Source organism: Heloderma suspectum, chromosome 16 (genome assembly GCF_057233095.1).
Source record: "Heloderma suspectum isolate Gila_16-S chromosome 16, 16-S_ref, whole genome shotgun sequence".
Taxonomy (NCBI): Eukaryota; Metazoa; Chordata; class Lepidosauria; order Squamata; family Helodermatidae; genus Heloderma; species Heloderma suspectum.
The window spans coordinates 2,603,021-2,620,315 of record NC_139473.1 but is presented as its reverse complement, the minus strand read 5'-3'; the positions used below and the strand labels follow the sequence as shown (position 1 = coordinate 2,620,315).

Here is a 17,295-nt window from a genome sequence, read left to right as displayed (position 1 = left end):
CAACATGGATTTGTCAAAAACAAGTCCTGCCAGACAAATCTGATCTCATTTTTTGATCAAGTCACCTCCCTTGTAGACCGTGGGAATGCTGTAGATACCATATACCTCGACTTCAGCAAAGCTTTCGACAAAGTGCCCCATGATATCCTGATGAGCAAACTAGCTCAAAGTGGGCTAGATGAAACAACGATCCGGTGGATCCACAGCTGGCTACAGAATCGGACTCAAAGAGTGCTTCTCAATGGGACCTTCTCAAACTGGGGAGAGGTAACGAGTGGGGTACCGCAGGGCTCAGTCCTGGGCCCAGTGCTCTTCAACATTGTTATTAATGACTTGGAGGAGGAGGTGCAGGGAATGCTGATCAAATTTGCAGATGACACAAAATGGGGCGGGATAGCTAATACTTTGGAAGATAGAAACAAAATTCAAAGTGATCTGGATAGACTGGAGTGCTGGGCAGAAAACAACAGAATGACATTTAATAGGGATAAATGCCAAGTTCTGCACCTAGGAAAAAGAAACCAAAGGCACAGTTACAAGATGGGGGATACGTGGCTCAACCACACTACAAGCGAGAAAGATCTTGGAATTGCTGTTGATCACAAACTGAATATGAGCCAACAATGTGATGTGGCTGCAAAAAAGGCAAATGCTATTTTGGGCTGCATTCATAGAAGCATCGCTTCCAAATCCCGGGAAGTACTTGTTCCCCTCTACTCAGCACTGGTTAGGCCTCATCTGGAGTACTGTGTCCAGTTCTGGGCACCACACTTTAAGAAGGATGCAGACAAACTGGAGAGGGTTCAGAGGAGGGCAACAAAGATGATCAGGGGACTGGAAACAAAGCCCTATGAAGAGAGACTGAAAGAACTGGGCATGTTTAGCTTTGAGAAGAGAAGACTGAGGGGAGATATGATAGCACTCTTCAAGTCCTTGAAAGGTTGTCACAGAGAAGAAGGCCAGGATCTCTTCTCAATCATCCCAGAGTGCAGGACACGGAATAATGGGCTCAAGTTACAGGAAGTCAGATTCCGGCTGAACATCAGGAAAAACTTCCTGACTGTAAGAGCAATACGACAATGGAACCAATTACCTGGGGAGGTGGTGGGCTCTCCCACACTGGAGGCCTTCAAGACGAGGCTGGACAGCCATTTGTCAGGGATGCTCTGACTTGGATTCCTGCACTGAGCAGGGGGTTGGACTCGATGGCCTTGTAGGCCCCTTCCAACCCTACTATTCTATGATTCTATGAAATTCTTTTTTGAACAATTTCCTTAATAAATGAATTAGTACAATTCTGAAGGAGCCTGAAATTATGGCTGGCATGTGGGCCTCAGTGTCAAAAGTGATTGGGAACAGTGACCGCAGTGCTACCAAACTCAATGTATATTTAAGTGGATAATTGCCAAGAAAGTCCAACACAGTCCCATTTGAATTCAGCAGAGGATACTTCTCAGAAAATAAGGGAACTGTTAAAAGGAAGTTGAAAGGGTGAATCAAGAGAGTCAAATCTCTCCGGAACACTTGGTGGTTATTTAAAAACCTAAAAAAGAAGTTCAGCTAGAATGTGTACCACAGATCAGAAAAGCTATCAGCAAGTCCAAGAGGATGCCAGCGTGCTTAATGAACAGTGTCAAGGAAACTACATGGAGCTAGAAGGCCCCCTTCCCAAAAAATGAGGGCAACAAAAAGGAATATAAACTCAGGCAAAATAAGTGCCAGCTGATGAGAAGGCACATGAAAGAAAGAGGAGCATATTGCTAAAAACGTTACAAGCTCAACAAGAAACTTTTACTTCAATACAACAGAGGTGAGAAACTTGACAGGAAAGCCGTTGGATTATTAGATGCCTGCCTCCCAGGCTAATGAAAGATAAGGAGATTGCAGAGAAGCAGGATGAATTCTCTGTCTTCCTTGCAGAAGATGGAGGGCAGATATGCTGTGGCTGAACAGACTTTTTCAGTGGGAGCCTGAAGAATCGAGACAAGTAGTGGCGACAGGAGATGAAGTTCTATGGCTTTGTTGTTGTTGTTCAGTCGTGTCCGACTCTTCGTGACCCCATGGACCATAGCACGCCAGGCCTTCCTGTCCTGCGCTCTCTCCCGGAGCGTGCTCAAGTTCATATTCATTGCATCCATGATGCTATCTAGCCATCTCATCCTCTGCCGTCCCCTTCTCCTTTTGCCTTCAGTCTTTCCCAGCATCAGGGTCTTTTCCAGGGAGTTTTCTCTTCACATTAGGTGGCCAAAATATTGGAGCTTCAGCTTCATTATCTGTCCTTCCAATGAGCAGTCAGGGTTGATTTCCTTTAGGATGGACTGATTTGACCTCCTTCCAGTCCAGGGGACTCGTAAGAGTCTTCTCCAGCACCACAGTACGAAAGCATCAATTCTTCGGCGCTCAGCCTTCCTTATAGTCCAGCTCTCACAGCCATACATTACTACTGGGAAAACCATAGCTTTGATTAGACGGACCTTTGTCGGCAAGGTGATGTCTCTGCTTCTTACTATGCTGTCTAGGTTTGCCATAGCTTTCCTCCCAAGGAGCAAGCGTCTTTTAATTTCATGGCTACAGTCACCGTCTGCGGTGATCTTGGAGCCCAAGAAAGTAAAATCTGTCACTGCTTCCATTTCTTCCCCTTCTATATGCCAGGAAGTGATAGGGCCAGATGCCGTGATCTTCGTTTTTTTAATGTTGAGTTTCAAACCAGCTTTTGCACTCTCCTCTTTCACCCTCAACAAGAGGCTCTTGAGATCCTCTTCGCTTTCTGCCATTAGGGTGGTATCGTCTGCATATCGGAGGTTGTTGATAATTCTCCCAGCAATCTTAATTCCGACCTCTGATTCATCCAACCCGGCATTTCTCATGATGTTCTCTGCATAGAAGTTAAATAAGCAGGGTGACAATATGCAGCCTTGTCATACTCCTTTCCCAATTTTGAACCAATCGGTTGTTCCATCTCTGGTTCTTACTGTTGCTTCTTGACCCTCGTACATGTTTCTCAGGAGACAGGTAAGGTGGTCTGGTACTCCCATCACTTTAAGAATTTGCCACAGTTCGTTGTGATCCACACAATCAAAGGCTTTAGCGTAGTCAATGAAGCAGAAATAGACATTTTTCTGGAATTCTCTTGCTTTCTCCATGATGCAGCGAATGTTGGCGATTTGATCTGTAGTTCCTCTGCCTCTTCTAAACCCAGCTTGTACTTCCGGTAGTTCTTGGTTCGCATACTGCTGAAGCCTAGCTTGTAGGATGTTGAGCATCACCTTGCTGGCATGTGAAATGAGCGCAATTGTGCGGTAGTTTGAACACTCTTTGGCGTTGCCCTTCTTTGGAATTGGAATGTAAACTGACCTTTTCCAGTCTTGTGGCCACTGTTGAGTGTTCCAGATTTGTTGGCATATTGAATGCAGCACTTTAACAGCATCATCTTTTAGGATTTTAAATAGCTCAGCTGGAATACTGTCATCTCCGCTAGCTTTGTTGTTCGTAATGCTTCCTAAGGCCCACTTGACTTCACTCTCGAGGATGTCCGGCTCAAGTTCAGTGACCGCACTATCATGGCTATCAGGGACATTCAGATCTTTCCTGTATAGTTCTTCTGTGTATTCTTTCCACCTCTTCTTAATCTCATCTGCTTCTGTTAGGTCCCTGCCTTCTTTGTCCTTTATCATGCCCGTCTTTGCACAAAACATTCCCTTGAGATCTCCGATTTTCTTGAAGAGATCTCTAGTCTTTCCCATTCTGTTGTTTTCCTCGATTTCTTTGCATTGTTCATTTAAGAAGGCCTTCTTGTCTCTCCTTGCTATTCTCTGGAACTCTGCATTCAGTTGGGTATATCTTCCCCTTTCTCCCTTGCTTTTTGCTTCCCTTCTTTCCTCAGCTACTTGTAAAGCCTCATCAGACAGCCACTCGGATTTCTTGCATTTCTTTTGCCTAGGGTAGCTCACCCCAAAAGTCCTATTTTCAGTGCCAGGCCGAGGACTTGAGCTGGGGGTGGGAAAAGCGAATGTGGAACCCCAGCGACCAGCGCCTCTGAGCACACGCAGAGCGCGCCTTCCACCCTAAGCCCTTTGCTTCCGCGAGCCGACCCAAGCTGCTCAAGCATACCTTTTCCCTAAAAGAGGTGCGTGGGGGGCGGGGGCGCAGGCGTCCTGTGCGCCAGAACCCCCCAACTTCGGCTCCCCGCCCCAGTCCCCCGCCAGCCCGCTCCGCTCACGCCTGGGAAGCAAGCGGGCTCCCTTTCAGTGCGCCCGAAGAGCCCCGGTGTCCTGCCGCCTCCTCCCGTGCGCCCCTCCGGAAAAGGAACGCGGCCGCCCTTTCGCCCGCTCCGCCAGGCGCCCTCCCGAAGAGCCCCGGCGTCCTGCTGCCCGTCCCTCGCCCCCGGGCGCAGGCGGCCGCCCCCCGTCCGCCCGGCCCCAGCGGCCGAGCCCGGCGCCTTCCCGCGCCCCGCCCCGCGGCAGGACCAGGCGCCCCGCGTCCGCGCCGCCCGCTGGCTCCGCCCCGGCGGCGGCGGGGCCGCGGCTCGTCGGTGCGCCCTCGCGGCGGGCTCGCTCCTCCTCCGGAGGGCCGGCCTTGCGCGCCCGCCTGGCTTCCTGCGAGAGGCGGCGGCGCGGTGCGGCGCGGCGCGGCGGCGGCGCGCAGCCCGGAGCCGGAGCGCGGCGAGGGAGACGCGCGCCCGGGCGCCCCTGCCAGGCTGGCCGCCTCGCCGCTCAGGATGGCGCGGAAGGGGCCGCGGGCGGAGGTGTGTGCCGACTGCAGCGCGCCAGGTGAGCCGGCGCCCGCGCGAGGCGAGGCGAGGCGGGGCCGGCCGGGCCTGCAGTCCCGCCGCGCCGCCCGCGGCCAGGTAGGGCCGGCGGGGCGCGGGCCGGCGGGCGGGCGAGCGGAGCGGGGCGCGGCGCGGCCGGGCCTGCGGCTCCTGCGCTGCGGATGCGCGGCCGGGCGCGCTTCCCGCCCCGGCGCGCCTGGCCGGCTTCTGGCGGCGCCGCGGGACCCAGGCGCCCGAGGCCAGGGAGAGGACCCAGGCGCCCGGGCTCCCAGCCCCGCCCCGGCCCGGAACAGGGCCCGGGGGCGGCTCCCAGCCCTCCTCCCCCATCGGCCACAGGACCCAGCCGCCCGCTGCCCGCCTCCGCGCGCCAGGAATAGGGCCCAGGCGTCCGGGCCCCCACCCCGCGGCCCTCTCCCTCGCCGGGAGTAGAACCCGGGCACCGGGGCTCCGCCGCGCCTTCCCTCCCCGCTGTCTGTTTGTCTCTTTCTCCTTCCGCAAGTGGGAATCGAAGTCGGCGCTCTTGGACCCCCGCCTTCCGCCCCTCCGGCCTGCCCCTCTGGCGTGGGAAGGGCAGGGCCTTCACCTGTCTCCCCTTCTCTCCCCGCCCTTTCCTTCCCACACGTGGGGATAGAACCCAGGCATCCTGGGGCCCTCCCACCCAGTGTTAAGCTGGGAGCCCCTCGCCCCGGTCTTTGTATCTCCCTCCCTCCCGCCCGCCTGCCTCTTCTTCCAGACTGGGAAAAGAGCCCCTCTCTCCCCATCATTGGGGAATAAACCCAGGCACCCTGGCACGCTCCTCCCCTGACATCCCATGTTGTCCTTGTGGGTAGGCTGGGGGGGGACGACGACACACACCTTGCTTTTCCTCTTGACATCTCCCTACTAAACAGGCTTGGGGATTGTCAGGGCTAGATTGTAAGGTCTTTGGGGCAGAGCCCTGTTTCTTCCAACACACATGCTCCTGTTCCTTGTGGATCTGGATGGCCTGTTATATAAAATGAGAAGGCCTGTAATTTTGGGTCTTGATGTTCTGGCTGTCCTCCTAGTTTTTGGCTTCTCAGAGTAGATCCAGGTTGCCTTTTCTTGCCATCTCCAGTTCTTAAAGTCCTTAAAAGGTACATGGGAGGGCACATCTCTCCTTTTCTGTTTGCTGCTCTTGCCAGGTGGGCGCCGACCAGGTGTGAGGGTGTGCACAGCTGCCCATTGGGTCTCCAGCTCACCCCATTATGTTGGCCTGTTCCAGCGGGGATTGCGTACAGCAGATGTTTTGGCCTATAATTCCCGTGGACCCTCACTGCTGGCTCTGTTGTCTAGGGCTGATGGGAGTTGTTGGCCAAAGCATCGGGAGGGTGGCACCCCTGGCGTAAGGAAAGAATTGGCTCCAATTCATGGACAACGACTCTCCCTCTGGATTCCAGGCATTGGGGCTTTGGCCAGAGGCCGGGACTGTGCCTGGGATCGAAATGGGTTTTCTTTCTGAGTCTGAGTGGCCAGCAGTGCTTGAATTATTGGGGGGTTGGTACAGAGAGACCCTTAATGAAATCCACCAGCCCCACCTCCTGATCCATTCAATTTTAGCCAAATACCCCCCACCCCAAACACATACAATTTTCTAAAAACAGTAGCTGAGAAGGACCGAGGCAAAAGTTAGGAGGGCTGGGCATCTAACGCCCTCCCCAACCTGTGGTTTGTGACTGTTCCTTGTGGGCCAAGAGGCCTTTTCCCCTCTCGGCTGCTCTCAGGAACGTTTGGCCTGGCCCGTTTCTCTCGAGGCTGTCCGGGCATGTGCGACTCGCCCCATTTCTCCGCGTGAACCTGGCTCCGTCCAAAAGCGTTGTTGGGTTTGCTGTGGTTGCTAAATTGAGCGTTCACGTACGGAAGCAGTGCCCTGCCTGTCACCATCTCACTGTGGGAAAGAGAATGCTGGACTAGACAGATCTCACGTTCGGGCTGCGATCCAAGCGGCGCAAACCCAAGGGCCAACTTGCTCGTCAGAGTGGGACCTTTGTGGCGGCCCAATATCCCAACGTTCTTTGCACTGTGGCAAAGGATCAAGGGACACGCTGTTTGCATTGCAGTTCTCTTGCTGGCTCCCTTGGGCACTCGTACTTTCCAGCTAGGCCTGGATATACAGGCTGTGTGTGAGTGTGTGTGGAACTACCTCTGGTACTGCGTGGCTTTTGTTTGGGGAGGGGCAATCCAAGAACCCCTCTATATGCCCCTGAGTGGCTCTGCATTTACACTGGGGAGGGTGAACTGCCTATCGCACCCCATTGGGCCTTAAAATGTGGTCTTACGTGCTGTATCTTGTTAACAACCTTGAGGACTAGTAACGTATGTGTGTTGTTTTATTTAGAACACTCCAGAAAGGCCGGGAGCGTCTGGAGGTTTCCCTAACTGGGATCAGGAGACCCTTATCTCGCCTGGCAGCTGGGGAGGAAGTGAACAATAAAAAGCAAGGCATGAGGAGCAATGTGAGGGAGGGCTGGGTGTTCCTGCAGAGAGGCGAGAGCAGGGTCGCTCTGCTCCTATCCACCCCCAGTGTGCGTGTGTCTGTGTTGGTGCAAGGGGCTGGTGCAAGCCTCATGCTCTGTCCACATGTACCTGCAGTGCAACAAAGAAACTGTTAGCTGCTATTCTTGGAAAATGCAAGATAGAGCAGTCAGGCCTGTGTCTCTCCGTGCTGCGGTGTTCAGAGAACAGCGTGTGCTCCTTGGATTGCTGCGTTGATTTTGCCTGGGCTTTCTGCTCCAGCTAGGCCAGGCCTGGACTTGTGATTTAAACTGTTTATTCTTTCATATTTTCATCCATCCATCCATCCATTTGTTTTTGATGTAAATTGTAAGCTTGGTGGGGCAGGGGCTTGTCCCGGCCTGCGTCTGTTCTGTAAAGCAACATATGCTGAGATAGCGTTCTGTAAATCGTGCTTTATTTAGATCTATATGTTTTGTAGCTTAGGATGCAATTGTATGCATGTTTAGACAGAAAACAGTCCTACAACTCCCAGCATTCCCCAGCCAGCAGGCTGGGGAATGCTGGGAGCTGTAGGACTGTTTTCTGTCTAAATATGCATACGATTGCACCCTTAGGTAATAGATTTTTTTTTTTTAAGCATTATGGTGGAACGACAGAATTGTAGGAAGGGGTAAAGTGCAGAAGTGGATGCTTTCCCTTCATTCTCTGATTTAGAAAAGTGTAACGCACGTACACCCAGAACATTAAAGCTCCCAAAGCGGTCTTAAGTGCTGCATCTCGATGAAAACCATGAGGACTAGAAACGTCCGGGTGTTGCTGTTGTTTTAAAAAACTACAGGGTTTTTTGTTTTAAAAAATTGGGTCTTTTAATCAAACACAAATTAAACAGAATTTTGCCTTTCTGGGCAAAATGTAGCACAATAAACAAACCTAATGACAAGCTATACCGAGAAACAAAACTAATGGCAATATGGTTAAAGATGTTAAAAACCAAGCTGGTCTGTTTCAGCCTTCCCCAACCTGGTGCGCTCTAGATGTTTTGGACTACAGCTCACATCGGCCTGAGATAGCATGGCCAGTGGTCAGGAATTCTGGGAGTTATCATCCAAATCTTTTGGAGGGCACCGGGTTACCAGCTCTGGCTTAGCCGGCCCTAATGCCAATTAAGCCATAGTGCTGTTTGCCCTTTAGAGAGAGTGCTCCACCCTAAAAAAAAGCAAAACCCCTCCAGGTCAAGAATTAATTGTCTTTCCGGTTGAGTTTCCCTCTTGCTCCCTGTTTCCTAACAGTCACTGCAATGCCCCAGTCTCTTGATTTGGATATGGGCGGGAAGCAGAGATGGCTTGCTCTGAACCGGGAGGGAGGCACCTTTGTAATTCAGGGGAGAAGGCTTCTGGGGGGCAGGGGGGGATGACCGACCATCCGGTCTGCCCCATCCCCCAGTTTCCTGCCAGAGAGGTTCGGGATGGCATTGGCACAGCAGGGGTTTCCTGATGGTGCGTGCACGCCCGTCCCTGTGACGAGCCGTTCCGCCATGCCAACAGCTCCCGTGGGCATCAATCGGCAGACATCTGCCAAGGCGACTTTTCATCACCATCTGTGCCGGATATGCCCACGTGCTTCCCTCAAGATTTGGAACCCGGGGGAGGCGAAAAGAGAGAGAGGCCGGCTCTCTGGCCCTGGAGGGAGGCAGCCTGCAGGGCGAAGCGGGATGGGTCCTCCGGCCCCAAGCCTGCACATCGCAGAAGCAAGATCTGAAACGTCTTTGCCCCAGACTCTGAGGCGCACGAGGAACGTGCCAGCCTGGCTGTGATGCGCTCTCTTGTTGCTGACGATGCCCACCTTCCCGGATGAGGGGATCTTGGCTGCCCATATCTCCAGCAACCCGCAGAAGACTGAGCGGATGCTGACACCCCACCTTTCCCCATCGTGGCCTCGCTGGCCTGGTAGGATTGTCGCACAAGAGGCCTGCCCGGGGCACCCAATGTCCCAGGTTTGATCTCCGACAACTCCAGGCCAGGCTGGGAATGCTCCCCCTGTCTGGAACCCTGCAGAGCGGCTGCCGATCAGTGTGGGCCGGGCATGGCCAGCCTCTCAGCCCAGGGGCCGAATCCCATTTCGGAGAAGAGCTGGGGGGACGCCTTCCAGCGGTGGCAGGGCCACAGGCAGAAGGGGTGGGGCCAATATATATTTTTAAATGCCAGCCTTTTGCTTCAAGCTCTTCCTGCAAGTAATGGAGCCTTCGGAGAGGTGTTTCAACCTTTTAGAATGGGGGGAACCGAGCAAAGGCCAGGCAACCATCACACAGTCGACGGTCGGGAGAAAGGGGGTGGTTTCTGTAGCTAGATGGACCTAGGGTCTGATGCTGTACAAGCAGCTCTATCCATTCTGGTATCTGCCATTGGCTCATTCTAGGAGGTGGGAAGACTGGGGCGCTGGCCTAATCTTGTCTATAGCTGGATCGGCCCCTCGAGGTCCATTCAGGGCTTCTTGTTATGCTGCATAGAATCATAGAATAGTGGGGTTGGAAGGGGCCTACAAGGCCATCGAGTCCAACCCCTGCTCAATGCAGGAGTCCAAGTCAGAGCATCCCCGACAGGTGGCTGTCCAGCCTCATCTTGAATGCCTCCAGCATGGGGGAGCCCACCGCCTCCCTGGGTCATGGGTTCCATTGTCGTATTGCTCTAACAGTCAGGAAGTTTTTCCTGATGTTCAGCCAGAATCTGGCTTCCTGTATCTGGATCCCATTATTCTCTGTCCTGCACTCTGGGATGATCGAGAAGAGACCCTGGCCTTCCTCTCTGTGACAACCTTTCAAGTACTTGAAGAGTGCTATCCTGTCTCCCCTCAGTCTTCTCTTCTCAAGGCTAAACATGCCTAACCGGAGCTTCTGTGTTCAAAGGCTGTCTACCCCCGGAATCCCAGGAGCTTGTGGGGGAGAGAGACAAATGTGTTCTGGCCTTACTGGTGAGCTTGCCAGGGAAACATCCTCGTTCAAGAGTAGTCTACCCTTGAATTTCAGATGCTGGCAATGGTGAGGGGGATGTTCACAGATGAAAGGGAAAGTTCCTTGATTTGGGTCTGTTACATTCTTATGCCTAGAGATGTGAAGCCTTGGGAAAAAACTGGGGAAGCCCCATTTTTCTTCCCCAAGTTTTCTGAACATTCCTGGAAAAAAACATTTAAAAGATACGTATTTCTGTTTCCCCTCCCGCCTCACACTTTTTATGATTTTCCTCCCAGGCCGTCACATCTCTAACCATGCCCCCCGTCTTCCAAAAATGACTTTAATTTGCTCCCACCTCTCCAAAAATCAGAGGGCACCTTTGGAATGTTAAAAGTAAAACGTTCTAGGATGAGAACTGCGTCTGCTACGCACTGCCTCTGCTATGCACTGCGTCTGCTATGCACTGCGTCTGCTATGCTCTCTCCCATCTGGAAACACTGGAGACAGTGCAAATGCTTGTTAACCTGTGGAACTCACCACTGTGTGGCAAGGAACCTCTAGCTTTAAAAATAAAAAAGAAGTAAACATTCACTAAGGATAGGTCTACTGAGAGCTGCAGTAGTTCAGTGGGACCTTTAATTCAGAGGTAGCGTACCTCCAGGTATCAGCTGATAAGCACAAAGAGCTGGAAATGCCTGGGTCAGGCCCTGTTTGCGAGTTTCCCAGGGGTTGTTTGGCTGTTCACCGTTGGAAGCCGAATGCTGGCTTTGCTGGATCTGCAGTCCAGCCCTGCACAGCAGCTAGAGTCGTGAATCTGAGGACGGCGGCAAAGCTTCTGTTCATGCCATCTTGCCCGTCGCTCTGTGGCAGTCTGGCTGGGGGACAGGGGATGCTGGGGGTTGTAGTCCAACATATCTGGGTGGCACCAGATTGGCTGCTGTGTGGCACGTATTGTGCATCTTTAGGGTTGGGGTGGCAGGGAGCTGTCCATTCTTTCCATCTGCCGCAATCCGAAACTAGCCGGCACGCCCGAAAGCAAGGAGCTACATCCAGGCCAGGCCAGGAAGGAAATATGCGAAGAGGCCACTCCATCTGCCGGAACTGCACATCCTGTAGTGTTCAGAGTGGTGTGGGGCTTGCTGTTAAGTTAGGGGCTGTGTCTGCCCCCCCCTTTGCCTGGCCCCTGTGCGGAAGCACAAAACCGGTCTTTCCATCCCCAGAATCCTAGTGCACCCCATCATGCTGGAGTCGGTGTCAATGACGGTGTTGGGGAAAGGGGCCCAGGAATTCTGTGCGGGAGGGGATCAGGGGACCTTTCAGGGGTGTCCTGTCAGCTCTACTATCTGCGCCCTGCATTATGGGTAGCTCCTTGTCCGGCTTTCCCCACATTAAGCTGCCCGGGATACCTCCCTGCATGGGCTGTGGCCGCTGTCGAGCATTCGCTTTCTAATTCCCCGCTTGGCTCGGACAGGTGATGGGAGCTGGCGGCAACCCTGTCCCCCTCTTGGGTGTGAATGCAGGTTGGCGTCCAGCCAAGCGGCGGCTTGGAACTTGTTTGGAGGCTGCTGCTTCCACCCGGCCCGCTTGGTCATGTCCCAGCACCGCCTGCGGGCCGCGCAGCACTGCCAGAAACGGGGCGTGGGAGGCACAGGGGCCTGTCCTGGCAAGAACCCCGATCCAGCTGTGCCCGTCCCATCCCCTGTTCCTGCCGTTAGATTTGGGCCAGAGGTGCCTCCTCCATTCGGAAGAGGCCAAAAAAAGAGGGAAGGGCTGTAGCTCAGCAGGTAGAGCGCCTGCCTTGCGTGCGGAAAGTCCTGGGTTCATTCCCAGGCGCATCGATGTTTTGGGGCACAGCAGCATCATGCGCTACACATGATGCTGGCGCAAGGGGAGGATTCTTCAGGCAGTCTTAAGAAGAGAGAGGACGGGCGCCCGTTTGAGCTCGAGGACCTCAGGTAAAGCTGGGTGGTCACCATTCCCTAGAATGGAGGCTGCATTCGGAAGAGGGAGCTGCCGCCCACTTGAGAATGGTGAACCCTCCAGATTTCGCAGTGAAAGGAGCTCTGCGAGGCATGCTGGGCAGGGACTCTGTAGCCAATCCTTAACCGAACCAGAACAACTTCTTTTGGTCCTTACGCGACAGAGCTGACCTCGGTCGAAGCCCTGGTTCTGGCTCCAAAAGCGGGTCGGTGGCGGCCTGGTCTTCTCACAGCTCTGGCCACATGTGGGGCCGGGAGAGACCCCTGCCTGAAACCCTGCAGAGCTGCTGTGAGGCAGGGAGGACCAGAGTCCCCCAACCAGGTACCTTCCCAATGTGTTGGACTACAACTCCTGTCATCCTAGCCCATCTGGAGGTCTCCTGGTTGGAGGACTCCACTGTGTGCTATCTGCGTTGTTCCTCTTAGTTTTGCATCAATCCATCAACTGTTTTGTGGAACTTCTTCTGTTCCCGCTGTTTACTGTGGAGCTTAGTAGGATGCTGAAATTGCCCCCACCCCTGGGCCGCTTTTAATGGCAGGCAAATGAGGCAACCACCTGGGGTGCCAGGCTCGCAGGGTGTGTGGGGACAGGGGGGCTGTTATGGGCTCTTCACTCGGTTCTCCACTCAGAGGCTGGAAAAAAGGGGTCAAATTTAGCATCCTGCGCAGGATGGTAAACCACGCATGCAGATCGGGCATCAAAGTCATGGAATTGGACCACAAAAGCAGTTGTGTGTTTATTTTTATAAAAGTATCCAACAGCTGAACAAATGGAAGTGGTGTGTGTTGAGGATTGCCCTCATCTGTGGGTCCCATCTGATCTAAGGCCACTGCCCCCCACTCCCAACCCCTGGAAACCTTGTCCAGCTGCCCTCTCTGGCTTCTGAGATTTCCACAGTTTCGGGCCACATGCTTTCCAGCAACATGAGGTCTAGAAACTTAGATTTTTCTTTTTAAAAGAAGCATTCGTTTTTTGAGAGGGAGCTGCAGTTCGTGTGCATGCTTATACGCACAGCCATGCTCATAACGAAGGCAGCCGTGCAGCCCTGGTCTGTCTGAACGAGACGAAACCCTGGGGCTTGTGATGATGGGAAAACTTGTCTCATCGGTCAAAACGGGAAGAGGCCAAGCAGAAAAAAACCTGAGGACTTCCTTTTAATGGAAGTACCTTTTCTGTGTCCTGCGTTGGGGTAGGGTGGGGGGAATAACCTTCAAAAAGCAAGTGCTACAAATATTTATTGAAATGTTGACTGAAGTCTTAGAATATTGATGGCTGTCTTGCTTGCTTAGTCTGTTTTAAACGTGGAGTTGGCTCACTTTCTTCCTGCTATTGTCCTTTGAACCCTGTTAAGTTTTATTGCTGCCTTTCTTTCTTTTTTTAAAGTTTGCTTTTGTTTTATTTTTAGATATTTATACCCTGATCTGTCTCATATCTGTAAAGCACCCAAGGGGTTGTACAGGAATAGGGAGATCTTTTAAAAAGAACCAAAATGATAATGATAAAACTGCTCAGGTTAAAAACAACAGTCTGAAACAACTAAATTACAGACAGCAGAACGCGGCATATAAAAATATTATCTGCTAGCCAAGTTGGACGAGGCAGAGAACTGGAATACCTTCCTCCCCCCAGCTGACAGCTGCTGGGAGTCCTCACCAGCTCCCACCTCTGTCTTCTGAAATTTTGTCATCCCCCTGATGACCCACACGTTCAGCCTGCTTTTGCTGTCATGAGGGCTAGCATGAGGGGTTTTAAAACATGAATGTGGTAGTGGCAGTCTGCACCCCAGACCAAAGTGGGGACTTGGGCAGAATTTTATAGCCCCCTCCCCAAATTAAGCATTTTGAGTCTCACGCATGTTCTACACAAACTCTTGCGCAGGTTTCGTGACCGGTGATCCCTGAGTCTGGAGAGGGAAGTGCTGAGAATGGATTCTCCGTTGTTGTTGTTGGGGGGGGGGGTTGCAGTGAGAGAAGCAGTTGAATTAATTCCAGGTTGCTAACAATGGCTGGCCAAAACACCTTTCCACGTTCCTTCCCCCAGTTTGTGGATTCTGGCTGCGGCCGGACATTCCACCCCGCTTCTTTCTCTTCCTGGATTATGTGCTTGGGCTGGCGAAAGTTCCGCATAGCACTGAGGAGAAACTCCTGGAATTCTTTTTTGGGTCCCCAAATGATTTAGGGAGGGGGGCAGATCCAAAACTTCCAGATCATCCCTGACAAAGGTGCTGATAAACCAAGATCCCGATAAAGGGGTCGACGTCAGCCTTTCTCAACCTGGGGCCCTCTGGAAGATAGGAGTTGTAGTCCTTGCATCTGAAGGGTCCCACTTTGGGAAAGGCTGATATGAGCTCTTGAGCTGGGAAGTTGTCTGTTTTGCATGGGGAGTGGTACCATTTGGGCACATAATGCGCTCTGCACATTGCCCTTGTCAAGACTGGCAGACTGATTTCACTCCCTTCTTAGGCTTTTTTTCTTTTTGCCAAAGTTCTCAAGAGCATACGCAGAGGAGATTCTCCCCAGCACATGAATGAATGTGTGCCAAAGACGTCAGGAGGTCAGATGGCCATGCCCGAATTACAGTGGGCGATCTGGGGTTCCAGACCTGCAGAGAGAACCGAGGCACATGTGGGTGAGGGAAAATGCCTCCAGAGTTTGCTCAAAGCCCTCCATTTATAGCTAAAGCATTCCAGGGCCAACCAGTTCTGGGGCTGACCGATGTCCCCCACTCCCCTGGAGGGGCTTGGCTGGAACGGTCATGCACTGTGGCAGCGCTGAGGTTGGCTCAGGAGGTCGGCCTCTCACAGGGCAGCGAGTCTGGTGCATGACTGGTAGTGGCGGCAAAGCTGCCGAGGGGCTGCCTGCCTGCCTCTCCTTCTCGCCTGCCTTTCCGCATCCTTTCTCCATCGACCAAGCTGCACTTGGATCTTCTCTTCCTGCAATTTCCCTAAAAACCCCACCTCTTATCTCGCTGTACAGCTCCACCCCTGCACAGCGCACGGGCTGCAGTGGCGGTGGAGAGGAGCAGAATAGTGCTGTGGTGATCCAGGTTCAGTCCCCTGCGCCCTGACTTTAAAAACATCTCCGTCTGCACATCCTACGAAGGATGTCTCTTGCTGCCTGGGGTGGGAGGCACAGCCGGTCAGTAGCCGGAGGACAGGAGTGCAGAATCATGGGCCAGATGTGAGGGAACTCCGACATGCGGTGTGGTCAGCTGTCCTGGTCAGGATGGCCGCAGCTCTCTGTGTGTGCCGTCGGCGTCACCCGTGGCAGAGTTGTCCCTCCGCATCTTGGGGTTCCATTGGGTAGGGCTCTCCATCCCCTGTGCCGCACCTCTTGGGTCATAGCGGGCCCCGCAACTTCCGGGGCAGGGTTGTGCCCTGTGCCGCGGCTTGGCCTGGGTGCCACCCATAGGTTGGCATAGGCCTAGCTTCATTCCAGCCAAGCGTTGCTCATCTGTTCCCCTCGCCCCCCCCCCCCCCGAATGCACAGCCTTGGCTGGAGTCAAACGTCCCTTTGTTTTCGCGCTCGGGGAACAGAAGGTCTCCAGTGTTGCTGTGGGGTGGGGGAAGGAGGGGTGAAGCCAACGAGGGTGAGGGGGCGAACAAGATCTCAAAGTCCCCCTTGCCAAGAGCCCCCCCAGCGGCGCTTAACTCCTCACCAAGAGGCGCTGGGAGTGTTGCGCTTTTTGCACCCCAGCCATGGCAAACCATCGGGAAGCCGTTCCCTCCCTCTCTCTCCCCTTCCCTTCCACAGGCTGGTTGTAGATTCCCTGGAACTGCTTGGGGTTCTAGAGTGTGAACTCTTTGCATGCTCAGAGGCACTCTTGTTGCTGCTTCAGGCTGTGCTGGCGGAGACTTTGGGAAGGGAACCCCAGAAGGAATGGTGGGTAGTTCTAGATGGGGTGTGTGGGGGGAAGGAGGAGGCTGTTAAGTTTGGGAGGTATCGATTGCCCTGAATGGGGGTGGTGAGGGAAAGGGGTTAGGCTTGCAAATTTTGGTACCTCCCTGGGGATGGAGGGGGTGGGTGCTGAGCTGGGAATAGCAGCGTGTGTGGGCGGCCTTTTTTTTTGCACAGAAAGGAGGGTGTGAAGACACTGGCACAGCATTTTAACTGCCAAGTCAGATAGCTGTTGCTTGGGGTGGGGTGGGGGGATGGATAGAATAGGATAAATGCTGAAACCCGGATCCTTCCCCACTACCCGAATATATTTGCAGTGTGCAAGATCATTCTGTCACCTGTCGTCTTCTGGCACACCTAGTGCGCAGGAGGCTATGTCTCTAAAAGTTATTTTTCATTACAAGACCCCCCTCCGAATACTGAGGGTAGAAAAACGCCAACAGTGGGCATGTATGTTTTGGGAGGGGGCCTGTTCAGCCTAGAGCATCTTTCCCCAACAAGCTAAATTTACAAGCAAGCTAAATGTGGCTCTTCTGGAGCTCTGTGGCCACCATTTTTTCCTCCTAAAGCTATATTTACATTCCCCCTTAAAAATCCCCTAATTTTGGGGGGGGTACCCCATGAATTCAGAGGTGATGGTGGCTGTGTTTTGCCAGCCCGTGGCCTAGAGGGAGGAGCAATAAGCAGGGGTGAGTGGGAACCAGTACTGAATTTCTAAACTGAAGGGTTGCCAGAGTTTGCACCTGCCCAGGTCTTTCGGCCTTCTCATCTAGAAGCCTCCCTCATTCTCCCCGGGGGTCGGGTTCCATCATTCTGTGGTTGAACTTTCCCCTGTGCCGACATTCCAGGAACGTTGTAATAGCTCTGTTGATGCTTTTAGGAAGCTGGAGAGAGGGGCGGGGGGGAGCTTGTCTGAGCCATCCTCGCTGAGAACTAGGGACATCGGAAGACTCAGACCCCTGGTCCTGCTGCCTCGGTGTTGTTTATGCTGCTGGGCAGCATCTCTCCCAGGTTTCAGACAAGGGTCTCTCCCAGTTCTATCTGGAGATGCTGGGGGTTGAACCTGGGATGCTCTGCATGCATAAGAACATAAGCACCCTGCTGGATCAGAGCAAGGGTCCATCTAGTCCAGCATTCTGTTCACACAGTGGCCAACCAGCTATCGACCAGGAACCTACAAACAGGGCATGAGCACAAAAGCACCCTACCCCCATGTTCCCCGGCAACTG

General features: G+C 53.4%; 1 protein-coding gene across 6 annotated transcripts in view; it reads left to right on the top strand.

Moving 5' to 3' along the window:
* The first annotated feature begins 4,629 nt into the window (after positions 1-4,629).
* GIT1 (GIT ArfGAP 1) overlaps positions 4,630-17,295 on the top strand; it is a 37,397-nt gene continuing 24,731 nt past the window's right edge. For all 6 annotated transcript variants that reach the window (XR_014786169.1, XR_014786168.1, XM_084823037.1 and 3 more), the window contains exon 1: positions 4,630-4,769. Coding sequence is in view for 4 of the 6 variants with exons in the window: in XM_084823037.1 (XP_084679163.1) it covers positions 4,718-4,769 (52 nt within the window). In the remaining 2 variants the exon portion in view is untranslated. The remainder of the gene's footprint in view (positions 4,770-17,295) is intronic.